Source organism: Chanodichthys erythropterus, chromosome 20 (assembly GCF_024489055.1).
Source record: "Chanodichthys erythropterus isolate Z2021 chromosome 20, ASM2448905v1, whole genome shotgun sequence".
NCBI classification, from domain to species: Eukaryota; Metazoa; Chordata; class Actinopteri; order Cypriniformes; family Xenocyprididae; genus Chanodichthys; species Chanodichthys erythropterus.
This window is the reverse complement of record NC_090240.1, coordinates 25,922,982-25,947,490: the sequence shown is the minus strand read 5'-3', so window position 1 is coordinate 25,947,490 and position 24,509 is coordinate 25,922,982. Positions and strand designations below refer to the sequence as shown.

The 24,509-nt window shown below is 36.6% G+C and overlaps 2 protein-coding genes across 5 annotated transcripts in view; one reads left to right on the top strand and one right to left on the bottom strand.

Annotated features, from left to right (window-relative positions):
• The window catches only part of kcnab2b (potassium voltage-gated channel subfamily A regulatory beta subunit 2b), a 50,853-nt gene extending 44,633 nt beyond the window's left edge, over positions 1-6,220 (top strand). For all 4 annotated transcript variants that reach the window (XM_067370993.1, XM_067370992.1, XM_067370995.1 and 1 more), the window contains one exon: positions 3,638-6,220. In XM_067370993.1, the coding sequence (XP_067227094.1) occupies positions 3,638-3,727 (90 nt within the window). In that variant the 3' untranslated portion in view covers positions 3,728-6,220. The remainder of the gene's footprint in view (positions 1-3,637) is intronic.
• Positions 6,221-7,406: 1,186 nt separating this feature from the next.
• megf6a (multiple EGF-like-domains 6a) overlaps positions 7,407-24,509 on the bottom strand; it is a 79,734-nt gene continuing 62,631 nt past the window's right edge. Inside the window, exons 16-35 of the mRNA XM_067370509.1 lie at positions 22,491-22,616; positions 20,727-20,858; positions 20,424-20,552; positions 18,446-18,577; positions 18,242-18,370; positions 17,985-18,113; positions 17,575-17,703; positions 15,813-15,941; positions 15,506-15,634; positions 15,263-15,391; positions 15,051-15,179; positions 14,811-14,942; positions 12,354-12,482; positions 12,143-12,271; positions 11,936-12,064; positions 10,790-10,918; positions 10,569-10,697; positions 9,264-9,392; positions 9,062-9,190; positions 7,407-8,980 (exon numbers count right to left, since the gene is read on the bottom strand). Coding sequence (XP_067226610.1) covers positions 8,925-8,980; positions 9,062-9,190; positions 9,264-9,392; positions 10,569-10,697; positions 10,790-10,918; positions 11,936-12,064; positions 12,143-12,271; positions 12,354-12,482; positions 14,811-14,942; positions 15,051-15,179; positions 15,263-15,391; positions 15,506-15,634; positions 15,813-15,941; positions 17,575-17,703; positions 17,985-18,113; positions 18,242-18,370; positions 18,446-18,577; positions 20,424-20,552; positions 20,727-20,858; positions 22,491-22,616 — 2,513 coding nt within the window. The 3' untranslated portion in view covers positions 7,407-8,924. The remainder of the gene's footprint in view (positions 8,981-9,061; positions 9,191-9,263; positions 9,393-10,568; positions 10,698-10,789; positions 10,919-11,935; positions 12,065-12,142; positions 12,272-12,353; positions 12,483-14,810; positions 14,943-15,050; positions 15,180-15,262; positions 15,392-15,505; positions 15,635-15,812; positions 15,942-17,574; positions 17,704-17,984; positions 18,114-18,241; positions 18,371-18,445; positions 18,578-20,423; positions 20,553-20,726; positions 20,859-22,490; positions 22,617-24,509) is intronic.

The following is a 24,509-nucleotide window of genomic DNA, read 5'->3' as shown; positions in this document are numbered from 1 at the left end:
GCAGGATAAATACTTGAATAGAGCTTTTCATTCTGGCAACATCAGTGCTGGCGACTATATGAAACGGTGTCAATCGCCAGTTGGCCGTAAACATTTTTATTAATTCTAACAATGCAAAATTGTGAGAACATAAACATCAACAAACGTGAATGATGCTCGTGACAGTTGACAGGGCGGTGTTGCATTGTCACGAAAGTTTGAAGGATTTTCCTGATAATTTACTCACCCCCATCATGTCATCCAAGATGTTCATGTCTTTCTTTCGTCAGTCGAAAAGAAATTAAGGTTTTTGAGGAAAACATTCCAGGATTTTTCTCCATATAGTGGATTTCAATGGCTACCAACAGGTTGAAGGTCAAAATTACAGTTTCATTGCAGCTTCAAAGGGCTTTAAACGATATCAGACGAGGAATAAGGGTCTTATCTAGCGAAACGATTGGTCATTTTCGCCTTCCCTATTCTACTTATGGAAAAAAACAAAAACTGGCGCCACATTCATTCCGTAAGTAGAATAGGGAAGGCATAGAACATTCAGCGTAAGCGTTTTGAAGAATGCAGAAATGGGAAGTACGTTCAAGGCGGTATTTTGTGTTTATAAAGCATAAACGGTTGTATTTTTTCGAAAATGACCAATCGTTTCTCTAGATAAGACCTTTATTCCTCGTCTGGTATCGTTTAAAGCCCTTTGAAGCTGCACTGAAACTGTAATTTGGACCTTCAACCTGTTGGTAGCCGTTGAAATCCACTACATGGAGAAAAATCCTGGAATGTTTTCCTCAAAAACCTTAATTTCTTTTCGACTGAAAAAAGAAAAACATCTTGAATGACATGGGGGTGAGTAAATTATCAGGAAAAGTTTATTTAAAAGTGGACTAATCCTTTAAGCCTTGCCAATTTAAATATTCAAGTTCAAGAAGACGTGAAAGGGAACATAATTCGTTTGCCGAATGTTTTCTGTTTACAAACATCCGAAGCGTGTGCTCAGAAATCCGCTTCTCAGACAGTGCACGAATACTGAATTGAGCTCTCTTTCAAGTCTTCTTCAGTCATGTCTTAAACAGTTGAGAAATAAAACAGGTGTAACAGTACATTGGATCCGTGCATAAGCTCTTAAAGTGACAGCAGCCTAAATATTCCTGCTGCTGTCTGTATTTTTAGTATTAATCAAACAAGAAAAGACAAAGGATAATCAGTCATTGTTCTTGACTGAATAACTTTTGTAACTTTATTAAGGATTAATCTGTTTAATGGCTGGTTAAAAAAAAATATTTACGGCAGGTAAAAAGTCACCGGCCATTGGCAGTAATGGCAAAAAGTTAGTTTTCAGGCCCTGCTTCCACTATTATTAGCAACGAAAAAACTCATTACATGCACATTGGCCATTTTTTTTGACACCATTCCCCAATAGTCTTAAGGTGATGATACACGTGTTTTTGAGCAATATTGCGGGGCAATGTTGCTGTCAACGGGCAACCTGATGAGACACAGGGCAACTAATTAGGGCAACAAACCGTTGGCAGCAACCAATCAGAGAGGAGCAAATCTATTGCCAACTCAATAAATACCTTATTATAGGCACTTTATTTCAACTTTTCAAATATTTTTATTTCATTTTTATTAAAAACTAAATGCCTTTCCGATCTGATTTGTGATAGAAAAAGGGAGAAGAGCGAGTTCAGCAAAAGGCGGATTCGAACCCGCGTCGATCGCATCAAAAGCTACATTTATGTGCCATACGCCCTACAGCCTACGCTACTACAGACGTTTAATTAACTCCGTCTTTTTAGTATTTAAAGGAACACTCCACTTTTTTTGAAAATAGGCTCATTTTCCAACTCCCCTAGAGTTAAACAGTTGAGTTTTACCGTTTTCAAATCCATTTAGCTGATCTCCGGTTCTGGCGGTACCACTTTTAGCATAGCTTAGCATTGTTCATTGAATTTGATTAGACTGTTAGCATCGCGCTTAAAAATGACCAAAGAGTTTTGATATTTTTCCTATTTAAAACTTGACTCTTCTGTAGTTACATCGTGTACTAAGACTGACGGAAAATGAAAAGTTGTGATTTTCTAGGCTGATATGGCTAGGAACTATACTCTCATTCAGGCGTAATAATCAAGGAACTTTGCTGCCGTTCCATGGCTGCAGCAGTGCAATGATATTACGCAGCGCCCGTGAGCCCCTGCTTGCACAGGGAACGTGCCTTACAACCATGGAGACGTTTGTGAGAGACACTGCGTAATATCATTGCGCCTGCTGCAGCCATGATACGGCAGCAAAGTTCCTTGATTATTACGCTGGAATGAGAGTATAGCTCCTAGCCATATCAGCCTAGAAAATCGCAACTTTTCATTTTCCGTCAGTCTTAGTACACGATGTAACTACAGAAGAGTCAAGTTTTAAATAGGAAAAATATCAAAACTCTTTGGTCATTTTTAAGCGCGATGCTAACGGTCTAATCAGATTCAATGAACTATGCTAAGCTATGCTAAAAGTGGTACCGCCAGAACCGGAGATCTGCTGAATGGATTTGAAAACGGTAAAACTCAACTGTTTAACTCTAGGGGAGTTGGAAAATGAGCCTATTTTCAAAAAAAGTGTTCCTTTAACTGAAAACATTCAGTGGCTTGATTACAGCTTCCATGCATTACTTTGGACAGTTGTTGGTATTTTAAGCAATATATGAGGTAAATTCCCTGTTTTGGGTTGACGCATGACAACTTACTAGCGTAAAAAGATATAAGTTCACACTCTTTTTCTCCGCTCCACTGCCGCTGAGAGGCCGCCATCTTGTTTGAATTTTTTCTGAAATCTCCGAACCAGTCACGTGATCGGCTGCTAACATTCTGATTGGAGGATCTCAAAAAATTGCCCACAACCAATCTAACGTATCCAGATATAAATTTGTTGCTCATTCTCAATGGGGAAGTGCCCAAGCAACGTTGCTCGGCAACATTGCTCAAAAAGTTCCCCCGTGTATCATCACCTATACTATATGCTAGGGCTGCTCGATTTGAGGTAAAAAAATAAATAAAAATGAATTGCGATTTTTCTTATAAAAATGATTTTGTTTATTGTTTATTTTTTAATGTGATTATTATGACTACTACGAATATTAAATACAATTTTACTATTGTAATATTATACTGTAAAATATAAATCGAGTATTTAAGTAAAATAATCTAATATTTATTTTACAGTAAAAGTCTTACTTGTTTTAAACGTTAAACCATGAAGCTTTTATTTTGGAGGAATTTTTTTGCTGTTGTTGACTTTTCATTACAAGTATGGGAAAATGTTTGGTACATGTTGTTTTCCAAAATTAGATTTAGAGTTTGCGTGGAGCAGCATTTTACTGTGAACCGAGCCACTGAAAACACCGGATTGTGAGCTGCTCGCACATAAATGAAAACAGTGCCGATTTATCATACAGCCCTACTATTATGCTGTAAGTTGTCACTGAACCTGTCATTAAATGGCCTATTATAGGCTTCGTAGCCAAGATTTATGTTAAGAATTACGAAACAGCAAAAATGTAACATACAAGCATATCGGGTCATTGTTTTGGCCAACAAGTTTTGTTATTAATAAATTTGTAACATTGAAAAACACAAACTTCAATTCAACATTCTTTCAGGTTCTTCCAAAATTATCATCATCAATAATACATGAAGTGGACAGTATCTTAGGCAACAAGCCCTTCAGTAAAAAAGACTACCGGTCCTAAAAGGAAGGTCAGTGACTGTGTCGACCTGCTTCTTTCTGAGCTTTGACCGAATTAAACATTGGCACATGGGACCAGCACCGTCACAGGTCCTGCAGGAGACGCCAACTCGCACACTACATGGAGTCTGCTGACATTAGCCTGAGAGGAGGCCAGGAATCGCACGGGCAGAAGGGAAGCATGCTCACGTACTCAATAAGCAGAACGACGCTCCAACCACTAAGAAACCACTGAGATCAAGCGCACCGGCTCGCTTCCTCCTCCCCTTTGTCCCCTTGTAGTAAACACTGAGAAGTGCAGTATTAGGGGTTTGTACTTATTCTAGAAATGCATGAGATCCACTGGCCAGTGCTTTTTCCCTACATTTTGGAAAATTAATACATTTGCATAAGCTAAATGATGAAGCACTGGCAAATACATGACTGAACAATCAAAAAAAGGCATTAAACTAGTTTTATATGGAAACATCACTGAATTCATAATCAGTATAGTGATTGTTTACAAGACCTCATTTATACTACAAACTATAGCATTTCTGGCTGCTTTTTAGTTCTAAACATAGAAAGGGAAAGTCATTGTAGATTTATATAATACTAAGTAAACAAATGTTAGCTTTGGGTTGTGAGACTGTCAGAAATATTAATCAAAAACAGGCCTCAACAAATGTGCAATATCTGAAAGTGTTCGTAAACCCATTGTTCTTTTTATTTTCAGGAGCTTTTTCTAGAAAACAAATTACAGTAGTTGAGTCGTGGTCTGTGAGCTTATTTGTCACAGATTCGTCTGGCTGAAACCAAAGAAATGTCTGTTTCCTCCAAACCCCTACGTTTGATCACGTGACTTGTTTTCAAATGTTAATTGGTAGTCGTGTCATCTGTACTCAGTGTTTGTTGCATTGCCTTAATGGTGTGAGTCGACGAATGTGGAAATCTCGGTTCCTATTTATTTTATTTATTTATTTCAATGGATGTTCAATTATCAGAACTATTTTGAGCGCACTGGATTCTTTTTTATGTCGGTCAGTATTCACACATGACTGTCTAAACTATTTTTAAGGCATTTTTGTTGTTTGTTGTCCTTTTGTATGTGTACTGTGCGTCTTAACTCCCGTTTGTTTTTGGCCAATGGCGCCCTCTACTGGAAGGAAAAAAAAATCAGTAGCTTACAATAATTTTTGCAAAACAGTGGATCTTCTCTTCCTAGTGTAATTTTTTTCGCATGTGTTCTCATTAACATTTTTAATTACTCAGACATTTGCAGACTGATTAGGACAGTGTTCATTTGAGTCTGAGATTACTAAATTATGCCTTATTCAGTACTAATGCTAAATATTCAATGTTGCAACAATTTATTTAGCATGTTTTATCTGTACAAATAGAATTATCTAGTGTACGCATTATGGCATTTTAAAACCATCAGTGGTGAATGGTGAGAATAAGCTGGTGAGAGTGACAGAGGCTTTATAGAATAACTTATGTTATTGTAATTATTAACTTTTAATAATATAAATGCAATTCATATCATATCAAGGCAGTTCAAATAATTCTGACACTCATTCCAATATGAATGGACTTTTTACTAAATTTATGTATTGTTATCTACAAAGAGTCTCAATACAGTTAGCTGCATGTACATACTAATGAATTTTAATAATGGCCTATATATTTAGTGTAGAACAATGCTTACGCTTGGCTGAGTATGAAAGTGTTGACCTGTAGTTGGAATGTAATGCAACTTATGAGGGTTTTGATTGTTGATTGAGCTACATTGAGCTGTAGAAATGCCGAGTCTAACATACTGTTAAACTAGAAAAAGTAGGCTTTTTGAAGTAGCACTTAACCAAAGAAGACAGCAGGCTTTGATAGAAGTGGAAGCATTGCTTCAGTTGCCATTAGCTGAGAGTCATTGTAAATGTCCTTGTATTTGTCATTTGTATGTTGAGTGAAGCTGCATGTTAGTGGTACTTTTCAGTTCACGGTATGTTTTGATATGTTCGCTCTCGCTCAGGAAGCCATAACTATGTTGTTTAGATGGTAAACATCGCACAACATGTACCAGTTTCGTAATGTGTAGGATAAATATCATTAAATGAGAAATTGTTGGTGTACACGATTACAACAACAGCCTAATATTTGTTTTGTTTTTTCCTGCAATGATAGAGGTTGTTGTAGAAAGAGCCCAAGCTGAATATTTTGCTATAAAATTATTTGAAAAAATATTGTCAATAGGAGTAACTGTATGTACAGGAAATCTAAAATGTTTTTTTGTATAACCTATTATTCTGATAATTATTAACTGTAATATGACCATTACTGTTAAAGAAATGCATTAAGTTATGGTGATCTCTGTAGATACATAATGGAATGGTTTGATAACATGTATATAATCTGATATATACTGTACTGGTTTTAATGACCATTATCACATTTGCCTTCATTTATTTTTTCATTGGCAATTATTGCTTGATATTGTGCTTGAAGAAAAATATGTACAGCTTCAAACAACTGAAAATAAATAATTCTAAAATTCTTTAGTCTTTGCATTTTTTATTTTATTTTTTTGTAGAAAAGGCACAAATATTTATTGGTTAAATATGTCCAAAATGTCTAAATGTGTGCTATGTATGATATAAAATTTCCCCTTGTTTTTTTATGCACTGTAAACACGAATAAATTGGCAAAGTTCAAAAATTTGCCTGAAAATTTTTAAGTTAAAAAGTGTAAGTAAACAAAACTGGCCGATTTTTATTTTGCACTCATGTGCTTTAATTATTCTTAACTTAAAATGTTTGAGTACTAATTGATACATTTAACTTAAAATTATCATGTAAGCTCAATGTAAACATTTTATTAATGTAAACATAGCTAGCTATAACAAGCTAATTCAGTTGTTAATGTTAATGTTAATTTGCTAATATGTTAACAATAGCATGGTATAGCACTTATTGAATGAGACAGCAATATAAAACACTTAACATGCTTGCTTGTCACCATGATGGTAACTCTCCAAAAACCCACATTTACAGAAACTCTACTAAATTAGCATAACAAAACTTTAATCACTACTAAATCTCCCACTCAACATTAATCTTAAAGAAAAAAACATTATATAACACTTAATTTTAGCATTTAACATGGGCAAAGCATGCTGAGAAATACAAATCCCAGCCCAGTTTCAGTTAAACTTAAGTTAATCTAAAATAAAAAAAAATGTTAAAACAATGAAACAGTTCATGTTTTACTTAAAATATATCAGTTCTGTGAAAATAAAGTGCTAAATACTCATAAAAATTAATTTGACTGAACTAATTAGTTTGATTTAAGTTTGTCCAACTCAAACCAATTAATTATTTTGTGTTAGGGTTTACAGTGTGGTAAAACAAACAGCATTTTGTTCTGAAAAACAGCAAAAAGCATTAAGACCAGCTCCAGTTCAATGCATTTTTTTTTTTTTTGCAAGTCAGTGATGTGCAAATGGAAAAACAATGCCAATATTCTTGTAATTTTTTAATAAAAAAATTCCATTAAAACTTGAGTGCACCAATAACAACATTAAAAAAAAGATGTTTAATCATGAATAAAAAATGTGTAAGCTTTTAGAAAATCAACCGTTACAAAACAAAGAAAAAGCATCAACCATGTTAGCCATGGTTGATGAAAACAGAACAATTTAAGTGCTATTTTTGGCCCTGACTTAGCTGCAGAAATGTTGAAATACACATTTCCTTTGAGTTCATATAGTCTGCATTAAAGGAACACTCCACTTTTTTTGAAAAGAGGCTCATTTTCCATGTCCCCTAGAGTTAGCAATGATATTACGCAGCGCCCGTGAGCCCCTGCTTGCACAGGGAACGTGCCTTGCAACCATGGAGACGTTTGTGAGAGACGCTGCGTAATATCATTGCACTGCTGCAGCCATGATACGGCAGCAAAGTTCCTTGATTATTACGCCTGAATGAGAGTATAGTTCCTAGACATATCAGCCTAGAAAATCGCAACTTTTCATTTTCCGTCGGTCTTAGTACACGATTTAACTACAGAAGAGTCAAGTTTTAAATAGGAAAAATATCAAAACTCTTTGGTCATTTTTAAGCGCAATGCTGACGGTATAATCAGATTCAATGAACTATGCTAAGCTATGCTAAAAGTGGTACCGCCAGACCCGGAGATCGGCTGAATGGATTCGAAAACGGTAAAACTCAACTGTTTAACTCTAGAGGAGTTGGAAAATGAGCCTATTTTCAAAAAAAGTGGAGTGTTCCTTTAAGAATGCAATTCACACTTCACAAATGCACATGGCGTAGTTATGTAGATAAGGTACAATACAAAAATAAATCTAGCAAAAACCCTACAAGTTATAAGGTTTACAGTACAGTTTTCTTTAAAATAAAATTGTACAGAAACATTCACATAAAAAAAACAAAAAACTTTTACATTCATACAGTATGTACACAGGTAATAAATGACTCCAGTTTCATATTTTTATATGATTGAAAAAAGTTCAAAGTTTTGAATATGGACAATATATATCAACACCCAAATATTATACACCGTAACATATTCACTCAATTTTGTGCAAAATTCTATCTAAATTCTTAAAGAAGTTATTACTTGTAAATGTTCAAAAATAATACAATTAACATGCGTTTTACTCAAAGTATCTTACAGCAATTGCAAAAAGTTCCACTTGAGACAAAATCTGGAGTTAAATGGGTAAATAAATGACAGAAGTTTGATTTTGGGGTGCACTATCCCTTTAAGGCCTTTGTTTAGGATCACAGTGGTGATGGGATTCAGTTTCAGGTGAACCGAAGGCCTTTATTTTGTGCTTTTCTTGATTACAGTTAAACTAACTAAAGTCTTCTAAAAGCTCGATCTCCCTGAGCAGAACTGATGCTGAAAAACTCTTCAAAAAATGGTTGAATTTGTCCTCATCCAGGAGGAGCTTCAATATGACAAGTCTTCTCCTTCATGTTGAACTTGATGTCCACTTTTCCATGAGAAAGTTTATCATTTATTAACCAACTAATGGAAGTCTCTACTGCCACAAGAGTTTGTCCTCGTCAGAGTCACTCGATTGTTTGATGGACTTTTTGTGTTCAAAGATCTGTGCTACAAGGCAAAAATTCAAGGCAGGTCAGTTTACAGTCAGTGACACTGTCCGCGTCTGTTACTGAACTGGGTAAGAAACCGTGAGACTGCTATACTGACGAGTCCTTCCTTTTGTTTCTGCTAGTACTGTGACTCGATGTAAGCCCTGTTATTAACACAAATGATAGAGGAAAGTTATTCTCTGAGATCACTGTAAAATGTGAAGGATATTATGGATGACCATTACCCTCTTGACAGCTCGGTCCGACCCAACTGTTCAGACAGGTGCAGCGTCCATTGCGTGGATTGCACTGGCCTCCGTTGTGACATTCACATCTCTCTGAGCAGTCAGGCCCAAATCGATTTACTCCACAGTCTGATGTCAATTCAAAAATAAACATTTGACTGAAGAAAAAGTCACATTCCAAGAAATTTGGTGGATGGCTCACCTATATCACATCGTGATCCCATTTTTCCAGGTGCACACAGACACCTGCCACTGACAGGGTCACATGGTGTGTCTCCGTCACAGTCACATTTGTGGACACAATTAGACCCAAATTTTCCTTGCTCACACTCTGAAACATACATATACAGTATGAAAAATGGTAATCCTTTATAATAAGGTTTCATTTGTTAACATTAGTTAACTACATTTCTGTCATGACAATGCTCGGAGTGTTTGGCATGGTAATGGGGATGACAATGCTGAAATGTTTGGTCTTGGCAGAATAGATCTGCTACGCTGCTGCTGTAGTAGTGTAAGTACGGTATTTGCTACTGCCAATACATACACGACACACTGCTGTGAGCAGGTTAGACATGCTGCTGCTGTACAATATAGCGTACATGAATAACTGTAGCAGATCTATACAGGTGGAGCTGGGGAAGGTGGAGGGTTTCTGAAAGCGTGCTGCACTGCTAAGGCAAATGCTACCCAAGTATTTTGAAAGGTTGAGCGTGCAAGCTCATTGGCTACTGATACAGCAAGAAACAATCAGCTGTGTCATATAGATAACGATGTGATTACGAGCAGATTGGGTTAAAGGACCTATTAGCCTGCGCCATCTAGAGTTTCATGACAGAACAATGTAAAGTACTTATGTACTTATGTTCATTAATATTAGTTAATGTTAATATCAACATTTACTAATACATTTTTTAAGATAAATCTGTTAACATCAGTTAATGGTTACGGTAAACATTATGGGGACAAAATATCTTCACAAAGACTGCAATATCTGAAATCTTTGTCCTCGTGGGGACATTTTTCAGTCCCCATGTAGAAAAAAGCTTATAAATCGTACTAAATTATGTTTTTTTGAAAATGTATAAATGCAGAAAGTTATGTTTATGGAAAGTCCCCATAAAACGTGGAAACCCAAGATATTTGTGTGGGCATGTACATGCTGCAAACTTTCTCTTCCTCAAAGAATATTGAAAAAATACCATCTCACAGTTTCAACAAAAATATAAATATATGCAGTAATTCAGCATATTAGAATGATTTCTGAAGGATCATGTGACACTAAAGACTGCTGAAAATTGCTATCACAGGAATAAATTAAATTTTAAAATATATTTAAATAGAAAATGGTTATTTTAAGATGTAATAATATTTCACAATACTCATGTTTTTACTGTATTTTGTTTAAAAAATTAAAAAAAAAATGTGGCTATATAGGAAAAAAATTACAAAAAAAGGAACAGAATATATGTATCATTTATCAGCTATAAGCATTATACAGGAGCACCTCTGTCACAGCGGAGTCCTTGGTAACCAGGAGGACAGAGGCAGCGGCCCGTTTCAGGGTCACAAGGTGCATTGGCCCGGCAGTCACACAGAGACTGGCAGCGATGACCATGGAATCCAACAGGGCATGCTTTTGATAAAAATAAAATTTAGAATCAGTACAAATCTGACTAAAATAGTCAGGATACAACATTCTATGAAAAAGATCCTGTCTTTTCTCACCATGTTCACAGAGATGCCCATAGTACCCAGGAGGGCAGTGACACTCGCCCATCACTCTGTCACAAGTGCCATTATTTTTACAGTCACACATTTCCCTGCAGTCAGCACCATATCTCCCTCTGGGACACTCTGATCAACACAACAACACATTTAAACAATTTAATCATTTAATATCCATTTACATACTATACACTATAATGTTGTGATGCCTAAATTCACTTATACAATTAATTTTTATTTTATTTTATAGAATATATATATACTACCGTTCAAAAGTTTGGGGTCAGTAAGATTTTTTAATGTTTTAAAAGAAGTATCTTCTGCTCACCAAGCCTGCATTTATTTGATTAAAAATACAAACAAAAACAGTAATATTGTGAAATATTATTCCAATTTAAAACAGCTGTTTTCTTTGTCATTATACAGTAAAGTATGATCAAAAGTTACAGTAAAGACAATTATAATGTTAGAAAATGTTCTATTTTAAATAAATGCTGTTCTTTTGAACTTTGTTCATCAAAGAATTTTGTACACAAAAAAAATTGTACACAACTGTTTTCAACATTGATAATAATAAATGTATGTTTCTTGAGCATCAAATCATGATATTAGAATGATTTCTGAAGGATCATGTGACACTGAAGACTGAAGTAATGATGCTGAAAATTCAGTTTTGATCACAGGAATAAATTACACTTTACTGTATAATGACAAAGAAAACAGCTGTTTTAAATTGGAATAATATTTCACAATATTACTGTTTTTGTTTGTATTTTTAATCAAATAAATGCAGGCTTGGTGAGCAGAAGATACTTCTTCTAAAACATTAAAAAAATCGTACTGACCCCAAACTTTTGAACGGTAGTATATATTATATATATATATATATATATATATATATATATATATATATATATATATATATATATATATATATATATATATATACACACACACACACACACACACACACACACACACACAGTATATTTTACATTTTGATTGAAAATAATTATCAGCTTATCAGTACTGGCTTGAATTTTTATATTGGTTCATCCTTATTCGCAGTTGTAAATATTGATCAAATCCGCGTTAGCAGAATTTTCATGTTCATGTTTGGGTAATCTGTGCAAAATCTGTGCTGACCTTTATCACAGCTGTCTCCTGTCCAGCCCAGCCCACAGGTACAGTTTCCTGTGACAGCATCACACACTCCTCCATTACTGCAGTTACAACGCTGAGCGCAGTCTTCCCCAAACCAGCCCTTAGCACAGCCTGAGACACAATTACATCAGCTTATTTCACACAAACTCAATCCCTCCACCCTCAGTTTTAGCAGAAATGCTGTCAGACCTTTCCCACAGTCTTCCCCTCGCTGGCCAGCTTTGCACACACATCTGCCTGTGACCGGATCGCTCCGGGCCCCTTCACCACACAAAGCTACTCGTGCACAGTCTTTCCCGTAACGGCCTGATGGACAAGCTTTAGAGAGAGAACAGTCTTTAGTGATTATACTCACCTTTCTTAAATCTTGAAATGAACAGTGAGTGAAAGTGTGACTAACTGATATTGCAGTTTGGTCCAATGTATCCTGCTGGGCAGGTGCAGGTGCCAGTGCTGGTTTTACACACTCCGTTATTCAGACACTGGCACTTCTTCTCGCAGTTGGAACCATAATGGCCCACCTCACACTCTAAAGTAAAAGTGAAAGTGACATGTGAAGGCCATACTCGTACTTTGTCCTCTGCTTTTAACCCATCCAGTTAGTGCACACACATTAGGAGTAGTGAACACACACACTGCAAACTGTGGACACACACACCCAGAGCAGTAGGCAGCCATTTTGCTGTGGCTCCCAGGGAGTGATTGGGGTTTAGGTGCTGTCATTTCCTGCTGGTATTGAGACCTGAACCCACAACCTTTGGGTTACCAGTCTGACTCTCTAACCATTAGGCCACAACTGCTCTAAAACAACAAAGTCTTGCTCTATCATGCAACAATGATGATTATGACCTTTAAAACTTCATAGAATGTGATTCTTCAACAAAGGGCATTTTAGCCACTAATGGAAATTACATTTAAACCTTTTTGGAACAAAATGACAATTACAAATTGATTGGAAATTACACACTGTAAAAATATTCTGCACACATCACGTCTCATATTCAACGTCAAGTATGTTTCAATAACGTTGTCTCCATGGTAAACAAGTACACTAATTTAAAGGTGCCCTAGATTCAAAAATTGAATTTACCTCAGCATAGTTAAATAACAAGAGTTCAGTACATGGAAATGACATACAGTGAGTCTCAAACTCCATTGTTTCCTCCTTCTTATATAAGACTTATTTGTTTAAACGACCTCCGAGGAACAGGCAAATCTCAACATAACAACGACTGTTACGTAACAGTCGGGATGTACGCCCCCAATATTTGCATATGCCAGCCCATGTTTAAAGCATTACACAAGGGCAGCCAGTATTAACGTCTGGATGTGCACAGCTGAATCATCACACTAGTTAAGCAAGCAAGAACAATAGCAAAAAATGGCAGATGGAGCAATAATAACTGACATGATCCATGATAACATGATATTTTTAGTGATATTTGTAAATTGTCTTTCTTAATGTTTCGTTAGCATGTTGCTAATGTACTGTTAAATGTGGTTAAAGTTACCATCGTTTTATTACTGTATTCACGGAGACAAGAGCCGTCACTATTTTCATTTTTAAACACTTGCAGTCTGTATAATGCATAAACACAACTTCATTCCTTATAAATCTCTCCCCAAAAAAATAAATAAATAAATCTCTCCAACAGTGTGTAATGTTAGCTTTAGCCACGGAGCACCATCAAACTCATTCAGAATCAAATGTAAACATCCAAATAAATACTGTACTTACGCGATTTAACATGCTGCATGACGAACACTTTGTAAAGATCCATTTTGCAGGTTATATTAGCTGTGTGAACTTTGTTTATGGTGTTTAAGGCAAGCGTGAGCTCTTGGGGCGTAAAGTACGAGATTTAAAGGGGCCGCGTACCCTGAATTGGCGCATTTATAATGATAGGCAGTTAAAAAAATAAAAAAAAAAATAAAAAAACTATGAGGTATTTTGAGCTGAAACTTCACAGACACATTCAGGGGACACTTAAGACTTATATTACATCTTTTGAAAACATGTTCTTCGGCACCTTTAATACACTTGAAAGTTTGTAAAGTGTCAGTTGTAATGGCAATGCTGCCACAACTGAAGGACAATTGTAAATTGTGTAAAAATTAATTATGATTAGTTTCACACAGTCTTTGTTTAGATTTAGATTATTTTATAAATGTAACTAATATTTTTATGTTTGATTTTTACATTTCAGGATGAAAGTTTGGGATAAATGTCTATATTTAAGGCATTTGAAAAGTAGCAAAAATAAATGAATGCATGTAAAAATAATTTTAATATAACAAAAAAATGATTCGTAAAAAATTCGTAAAGCTCTGAAGCAGTGTTTTGAAATCACCCATCACTATATTGTTGAAAAGACATTATTTTGTTTTTTTGGCGCACAAAAAGTATTCTCGTCGCTTAATAATATTAAAGTAGAACTACTGAACTCGCATGAACCGTTTTAAATATGTTTTTAGTACCTTTATGGATCTTGAGAGGGAGAATGTAGGCCTCACTAAGCCATTGGATTTAATCAAAAATATCTTAATTTGTGTTCCGAAGTTAAAGGTCTTACAGGTTTGGAACGACATGAGGGTGAGTAATTAATGACAGAATTTTCATTTTTGGGTGAATTAACCCTTTAAAGGCCAATTCAGACAACAGACAGTTTGTGGGGTTTTGTCGGATCAGTGTGTTACCCTTGTTGGAGCTTGTTTTCACCGACTGAACATGCCGAATCGGAATTAGAATGTCTGAGAAGTGAAGTGCTGTAATCTGAGTGTCAGTGTTGCTCTACGTCTGTCGGTGCAGTGTGAATTGGCCATAAGATGAAAGAAGGTGACATCATGAAGGGCAAACCTGTATCACACTTGTTGCCATGGTATCCTGGAGCACAGTAGCACACACCGGTGATGGGATGGCAGAGCTGATTAACCTCAGAGCACTGACACACCTGATTACAGTTCAGTCCAAACGTACCTGACTGACACACTGCAGAGGAGAACAACAAAAACCATTGAGATCCAGAACAATAAGATCAGTGTTTCACTCAAAGAAATTTCAATGTAAGTGTAATGAGATCTAGAGATAATCACTAACTTCGCTCACAGCCGTTACCAGTAAAACCAGGTGGGCATCCACACTCCCCGGTCACATGGTTACAGGAAGTGCCCCGAGGACAGTGGCATCGCTGAGCACACCGCTTCCCATATGAACCGGGTAAACAAACTGAAAGAGCACAAATGAGTTATGATGGGTCTGCCAGCAGGGGGCAATCTGACAGAAAAAACATAGACATTAGGGAAAATTACTTTTCTCGCAGTGTGACCCTCTCCAGCCTGCCGGACACATGCAGGTGCCAGTGATGTGATGACATGGGGCGTTGTGATCACACCTGCAATGCTCCTTACAGCCTGGACCATATAAACCTTGAGTACATGCTGATCAAAACACACAGAATGGGGATAAATGTATATCTTGTAAATATGTCATCTTCCCTATGGTCATTTTTTTCAGCCAAAATTATGGTAAGATCACACTATAATGTTTTTTACCTGTCTCACAGCGTGTGCCCATCCAGCCTGCTGGGCAGGAGCATCTGCCACTCTGTCCGTCACACACGCCACCGTTCTCACACTCACATTTGTGTTGACAGTCAATACCAAAGTGTCCCAGAGCGCATTCTGAAAACACAAAACACATAAATGGGATGTTTGAAGAAAAAAAAAAAAAACATCACATTAACATTTGCTGAAATAAAAACTGTCACATAAACTTCCATCAAAATGTTTAATGCACACTGTTATTTGAATTACTTGAAATGCTGCATTTATACAGTAAAATGTTTGGTCTGTCTCTTACCCAGTTCACAGGCCATTCCAGTCCATCCACTAAGACATGTGCAGTGCCCACTGATTCGGTCACATGACCCTCCATTCTGGCACAGGCAGTGCTGGTGACAGCCCACACCATAGAAGCCAGCTGTGCACTCTGGCAAAAAAAAAAAAAATTCTTACCTACAATTTATATAATAAAGACAAAGATCTCCCCTTTCATGTGAACATGTTGAGCATGATTCTGGCATGAGATATTTCATTTAATTATTACATGATGGAATGCTTTCCAAATTAATTGCATATGAATATATTTCAATAAATTTAATAATAATGCAGGGTTTCTTATTTTATTTTATTTTTCTAGGGCTATCAATTTAATGTTACTTATAATTAGTACAAATCAGTACAAAAAATAATTAAACAAAAATAGAGATTTATTTTATTTTTTATAAACAGCTAGATGGAACACAATGGAATTAGTTAACTTAGTTATACATTTAATATAGTATCCTAAATGTGTTCATTGTACAAGACATTGGGGAAAAAAGAAGAAAAACTAAATATTATTATTGTATCCTAAATATATGATTCACATATATTTGGGTATTTATCAAAATAATATTTCAGATAAGCATATATTTTCTTTCTCTTTGTATTTTATATCAATATGATACAAGATTATCCTATGCAAATAAATGTGATAAATGAGTTAGGTCAAAAGTAAACTAAAATCTATATTACCTTAAATGTGTAATGGATTACGTTACTAACTACAATTTTTGTCATAGAAATTGTAGTCCGTTACTGATTCAAAATTACAAATAATCTACCCACTGGTTATGTTTTTTTTTTTGTTTTTAAATATTTAGAATTAGTAATATTACTACATTAATTTAGATTAAAGAAAAAAAATGAATTCATTTGGGCATCCCTACAGATGGGCAGCGCCCCTAGCATTTGCCTATTCTGCCTATGCCGCGGGCCCTGAAAAAAAAACAATTATACAAGTAGCATGTTTTTTTGTATAATTATAAGTAATCAATAAGGTACGAGAGGCTGTGCTGTATTGGGAATAAGTCACAGCTGAAGGGTGTTGTTAGGCACGGCGCGAAGCGGAGTTACCACACAATACAAATATTAAAGCCAAAAATATGCATCAATGCAACTTTCATGAAGTAAACTGTCACTAAAAGCCTTCCTTCTGCCAGAAAAAATAGTCCCTGACCGAGAACGGCAACAGAAGTTACATTATTAGGCCATTAGATGGCAGCAAAGACTGTCTTTATGAGTGTGTCAGTCAGTAGCGAAGACTTTTAGATTGAAAAGACTGAATTGTTGTGAACACGGAACAAGACGCAACTGACAAATGCTTTGACTAGCGACTGTCAGTCACGGGAAAACCCCTTAACTGTTAAAAGGACAAGATAATACATCAGATATTTAAACTGATTTTTTATTATAAACATAGGACTGACCTAAAGGAAAATGCTAAATCTGAATGCAGGTAATAAACTCGCTCACACTATCTCTTTCTCACAATACTCTTCTACATAATACAGTAAGCTTCAATGAACAATATCAATTGAGAACATACAGTTTATGTTGCTAAGAGTGGTTGCTAAGGGTGTTGTGTAGTGATACACAGAACCGTTGGGTGAAACGGTCATAGCCGTGTTTTATCGTAAATAAAACACAGCTATTGACCAATCAGAATCAAGGACAGGAACTAATTGTTTTAGAATTATTTGTATAAACATCTCTCAGGACAGTTACATTAAATACATCACCTTGTTCACAGCTGCTCCCTGTCCATCCTGCTCCACACTCACATCGCCCATCAGCAGGGTCACAGGTGGCATTATTGTGGCAGTTACAGGTTTGATTGCAGCCAGGGCCATAGTTGCCATCTTCACATGCTACAGCAAATATAATCAATAAAACTATGTTGTTTTGTTTTGCTTTTTTAAAACTACAAAAGGTACTACAATACATCCTGAAATACACTGCCACCAGGATTCTACATCAAAGGCAGTCACACATCAGGGTGAGGCCATGCCGGTGCAAAGTGTGCTGAAACTCAGAATATCTGTTTTACTGCTCTACTTTCACCTTACACGAAAGCGAGAGGGAACGCTTTGAACATGCTTCTTGTTACCATTCAGTGTCATGGGATGTTAAATGCAGTAAAATGACTCACTGGTGTTGCAAAGGGGCCCGACCCAGCCAGATGGACACTGGCAGTCTCCAGTCATTGGGCGACAACGGCCACCATTCAAGCATTGGCACTTCTGCTGACACTCAAATCCATGAAAGCCCTCAGGACATGCTGTTAAAGATACATATATTATATATATATATATATATATATATATATATATATATATATACACACTCAAACATGATAAATGGACTAGTTTTAAAGATACACAGCGCATAACCAGCTATTTGTCCTACGTTTTTCACAGTACGTTCCAGTCCAGCCTGGTAAACAAGTACAGGCACCGCTCACGTGCTCGCACGCTGCTTCATTCTCACACTGGCATCTGTAGCGGCAGCCCTGGCCGAAGAAACCCTGAGGACACTCTAGAAAAGGCAACAAAAACATCAGAAAATGCTAGATTTGCATTCCCTGAAGGACATATCAATGGTTGCTCATACTTTGATCACAGCGTGGTCCCGTGAAGCCTACGTCACAATGGCACAGCCCAGTCACAGGGTCACAGCTGCCCACGCTGCTCCTGCAGTCACACTGGTTGGCACAGTTCAGCCCCCAGCGTCCCGGCTCACAAGCTGCCACAGAATATACATGCCCCATTACATCAAATAATTAATTCCCACTCTGCCACTAAGAGATGATCACATTATGAGTTTGAGTAAAGTAAAGAGACCAGATTTATTAAAGCAGCCAACTCGTTTACTTTATGTTTTCCTGCCAGTCGTTTTTGCAACAAACTGCATGTAGTGGATCCACCGAGGGCAAGGATCATTTATGCGAAGAAAGTGGTGATTGTAATGGCTCAGCTGGAGTGTATAGTGAGAAAGTAAATAGGGTAAAGTCGTAAGCTGGCTTTTCACTTCTTCCAAAAAATGAACAAAGTTATTCCAAAAGAGAATTGCATTTTAAATCTGATATAATCTGATTGTATTTTGCGATTTAATTACTTCAGACAAAAATGCTGATTTTTTGCAGTGAAGAGTTGCAACATCATATTCTATTTTAGCTTCATCCACTCTGAAACAAGTATGTGACCTTCTAACTGGATGTGATGTAATTCCTATCCAAATGCAGGCTGAATTATAGGTAATGAGGCCTTAAATAAGGCAGCCAATTCAAAGAACAGGACATAATGTGAGAAAATCTGGAGATGGAACACACATCATGGAGCTTCATTTTGCATAAGTTCAGGGTTTTTACATAACACATACATATTAGATATACACAGCTATATACATAGATTTACATAACAGACCAGTAATGGGTTAAGTATTAAAGGGTTAACGTTAGTTCACCCAAAAATGAAAATTCTGTCATTTGTTACTCACCCTCATGCCGTTCCACACCCGTAAGACCTTCATTAATCTTCGGAACACAAATTAAGATATGTTAGTTTAAATCCGATGGCTCCGTGAGGCCTTCATAGGGAGCAATGTCACTTCCTCTGTCAAGATCCATAAAGGTACTAAAAACACATCTAAATCAGTTCATGTGCGTACAGTCGTTTAATATTAATATTATAAAGCAACGAGAATATTTTTGGTGCGCCAAAAAAATAAAAATAAATAACGACTTATTTAGTGATGGCCGATTTCAAAACAATGCTTCAGGAAGCATCGGAGCACAGTGAATCTGTTGTGTATCGAATCTGCAGTTCGGAGCGCCAAAGTCACGTAATTTCAGCCGTTTGGCGGGTTTGAACCGCGATCCGATTCATGATTCGATACACTGATTCATAACGCTTCGATGCTTCCTGACGCAGTCGTTATTTTGTTTTTTTGGCGCTCCAAAAATATTCTCATCGCTTTATAATATTAATATTGAACAACTGTACTCACATGAACCGATTTAAATATGTTTTTAGTACTTTTATGGATCTTGAGGAAGTGACTCCCTATGGAGGCTTCACGGAGCCATCGGATTTGAACTAAAATATCTTAATTTGTGTTCCGAAGATTAATGAAGGTCTTACGGGTGTGGAACTGCATGAGGGTGAGTAATAAATTACAGAATTTTCATTTTTGGGTGAACTAACCCTTTAAAGTGTATTCCAAACACAGTAAATTCTGAAACAAAGAGTTGGGTGTAGTGGCATCTGTGGCAATGCACGAAGGACTGGATTTTGTTATTTTATGGAGCATATAGAGGCAAGACTGGGCAGTTGCCATAATGTGACCACTAAAGGTCAGCTGGTCCTGTAGGACAGCCCAGTCTGACTGTGATGTGATGACAGAGGAGAGACAAATCTTGTAAAAACTGAGCCTGAAGCGATTTGCAGATGGGCTAGATGTCAGAGAGGCTGTCTGACATCCATGGGACAAAATCATTGAATGGCATATTTAGTACATATTTAGTCTCTTTCACTATAAGTTCTAGACAAAAAAACTAAATCTAATCTGTGATTTTTAAGTGTGAACTTACCTTTTGCGCAGCTGGGCCCTGTCCAGCCATCTTTACAAACACAGAGACCCGTCACGTGGTGGCAATGCCCACTGTTTTCACAGGAACAGCGCAACTGGCAGCTGAGGCCAAAGTAGCCAACTGGGCAGACTGATTAAAAAAAAAATGCAAAAATTGCCAACCTGTGAATTATATCAACAGATATAATCCGTTTTTCAATCTGGCATTCGAAAAGCAGAAATACAAATGTAACCACAAACTCATGACAGATGTCTGGTATTGAACAGAGGTTCAATGAGAAGATTAAAGTTTCAAATTTTTTACCATTCTGACAGAGATCTCCCATGTATCCCGGCAGACAAATGCAGGTGCCTTTTTGCCGATCACACACTCCACCATTATTACAGGAAGGACACAACTCTGCACATCCCAGTCCCCAACGGCCCTCCTCACACTCTGAACATTAAGTTAGAATAAGTTATAGTCCACCCAAAAATTCTGACATCATTTACCTAATGTTGTTCCAAACCTATATGCATTTTTTTCATCTGCAGAACACAAAAGAAGTTATTCGAAGAACTCAGGGAACTAAACAACACTGGAGCCCATATAATTTTGGGGGGAACTATCCTATCAAAGCCCATTTCCACCATATAAGAAAAATCATGCTTTGATAAATCATAATTCTGCCCTAAAAAGTGGAAATTCTGACATAGTAAGTCAAAATTCATTATGACATGAAAAGCCGCATATATGGCATCATTAACTTTTCGGTTATGATTACTGTTTTTGTGTCAATTTTAACTTTATCTCATAATTACGACTTTACGGAAGAGGATTAGGGCCAAGCAATAATAAAAAAATAAAACCATCTCGAGATTAAAGTTGTTAAATTTCGAGAAAAGTCTCATTAAATTTCAAGAAAAAAGTCGAAATAAGATGTTGAGAATAAATTCGTTAAATTACGAGAAAAAGTCGTGCGATTATGAGAAAAGTCGTTAAATTATGAGAACAAATTCGTAATTTAACGAATTTGTCCTCGTAATTTAATGACTTTTTTTCTCAATTTAATGAGTTTATTCTCAACATTTTATCTCGCCTTTTTTCTCGAAATTTAACAAATTTTTTCTCATAATTTAACGAATTTGTTCTCCTAATTTAACGACTTTTTTCTCGAAATTTAACAACTTTAATCTCGAGATGGTTTTATTTTTTTATTATTGCTTGGCCCTAATCCTCTTCCGTACGAATTAGTATGACACAATTTCGACTTTTTATCTCATAATTATGGATGTTTATCTCATAAGATTTACCAAAGCGTGATTTATTTTTTCTTATGTGACTAAAATGGACTTCCATACTTCAAGTATGTTTTATTCAAAGTGTAAAATTACATACTGATATAATCAAATCATCAAGATAAGGGGTAAAAGTTGAAGACTTGAAGACAGTACATAATTTCATCTTATTCATACTTCACACTGACAGCCATACTGACACATACTGACAGCCGACAGCACACCTATAACCTCTCATACACAACACACACACACACTCAGCTGGAAGCCACAGACTGTTTATTAACAGCTAATATTTGTCTCTGGCTTGTTAAGTAGCTCTGTGGCATGGCTTCACTCCTCTCTTTCTGCAATGCATGTCCTTTTGCATTTGAGAGAGAACTCCTCTAATGGATTGGCCTGTGAGGAGGGATATATTATCGAGTTATGTCTATGATCTTTGGCTATGCAAAATGTGGCTAATAATAGACCTCCAAAAACACAGCAATTTCTCCCCTCTAAACTACCTCTTCCACTCCAAGACAGAACAGAATGAAAAGTCATTAATGGCAAAACAATTTTCATTTCGCTTAAACGTGTAGCGCGAGGAGAGAAAGCTGAGGTCAGCTTGTTTTATACGGTTCAGATGAAGCACCATGTAAAATGATGATTCCAGATAAATTTGGGATAAGTGAATATGATGGTTCACTTGCAAACTCGCTCTAAACTATTTGACAGTATTATATGACTCCCTGTCTTTGGTTTCTTGTTTTTTTTTTTTCTGTTTGATCTCCACTGCTGTTTTTCTTACCTTCCTCACAGTGTTGCCCTGTCTGCCCAGCGGGACAGTGACATTGCCCGGTCACTGAGTCGCATGGAGCTCCATTACAGTCACAAAACTGTGAGCATCCAACTCCAAACTGTCCTGCAGGGCAATCTGTAAAAGATAGTACATACAATTAAACAGTGTAAATTACTCTTAATACTGTTTGTTTGTACAATCTCCTTTCTTTTAGAGGGGTATCTGGGTGTTCCATGGAAAATTTGATAGAATTTTGTTTTTAAACAAAATGTTTTAGGATTTTAGGGTTAACATTAACATATTAAATGCCTAGTTCTGTCATGAAACTCTAGATGGCACAGGCAGATGGGTCCTTAACGCAAACTGATGATATTCACAGCGTTAACTACTTGGCACTAGCTGGTTTATGTCGTATCTGGAGTCAATGAGCTTGCTGCTCACAATATTTAAATGGCTGGTTAGTATTCACTATAGCAGTTTGCAGCGTGCTTTCAGAGTTCCTCTAAAACCCTCCACCTTCCCCAGCTCCACCTGTATAGATCTGCTAGGGGTAATTTTATATATGCTATTTGTGCAGAAGCAGTATGTCTTACATACACACAGCAGAGTATCAGCATATGTACTGGCAGTAGCAAGTTCCTGTAGCAGCAGCATCAATAATCTACAACAACAGCAACAATCAACAGCAGCAGATCTATTCCGCCAAAGACCAAATAATATCCATTATTGAAATATCCATACCATGGTCATATCCATTACCATGCTAAAAAGTCATGCGAGTTGTTATGATAGAAATAAATTGAGTGCAATATCTTTTAATATGTTGCTTTGTAATGATAATTACTGTGAAAAATCCTTTACAAATAAATCTTAATCTTATTATTCATTATATTGTTTCTGGATCCAGATTTTACATCGGGCCAGACAGTCTACTGAGCATCAAGAGTAATGAATAGACAGGTCAAGCAACCACAGAGGCTACGAGTGAAATGCAGAGACTAGCCAAAGCAACTCTCTTCGCAGCCTGTTGTTCCTAACTGATGGCAGACAAAGCACTCTGATCGTTTAATGACTTCCAGGCTTGTGAGGTTTGACTGCCAGCTCAGTGTTTCTGTCGAAATATTCTGGATATTTCCGTACCCCCTGCCAAGAGGAGTGGACTGAGCCATGAAGGCTGCTGGGGCTCTGAACATCATGGCAGCAGGACAGTATTTTATACTCATAAAAAGGCATATATAAACATATCATTTCAAGTAACTGACTGTCATCTGTCCCGGATACCATTAATAAATAAAAGTGTGCAAGTTCCAGCAAGGCCACCTTCAGTTTTGAACTCTTTCTTACCTTATTCAACACTTTTTACCAAAACATTCATCTTAGTTTAGTTTTACATGGCAATTTTCAAAACTCTCTGACCCTTTGTGTTAAATAAGATAGTTTTGCTACAGTATAGATGTAAACTGACCCATTTTTGGAACTTAGTTTTACAATATGGTTGCCATTTTGTTCATGTTCATAGTTTGAGGATGAGGGTGTGTATGCAACATGTCTATATTGGCATCTGCCTAATTTGGAAAAATACTACAAAATGACAGATGATTTTGCACTAATATATTAATAATAATTTTAACTGCATGCTCAGCCTTATATGTTAAACTGTCATGATCACCAGCTGGAGTGCCCTTGAGAGCCACCAGGGGGCAGTCCATCACAGACTACATCCCCCATAATCCTCTGCCCTGTTTCATCACTGATTGTCTACAGCTGTTACTCATTAGCCTCATTAGCTCACCCTTAATAAGCCTGGTCAATTCGGTCATTCTTTACTAAGTCTTGTATGTGTCTGTACTGCATTTATGAGCATTCTCCGTGGTTTCATGGCTCTTGGTTTTTTTGGATTCTCTGGCTGTTTGACTGGATTTCTCTGTTCTGACTGCTTGCCTGTGTTTTGACCATTTCCTGTTTTGTGGATTATGATTGTGGACTACCCTTCTAATAAATACTTCGTTTGGAACCTCAACCTTTGTG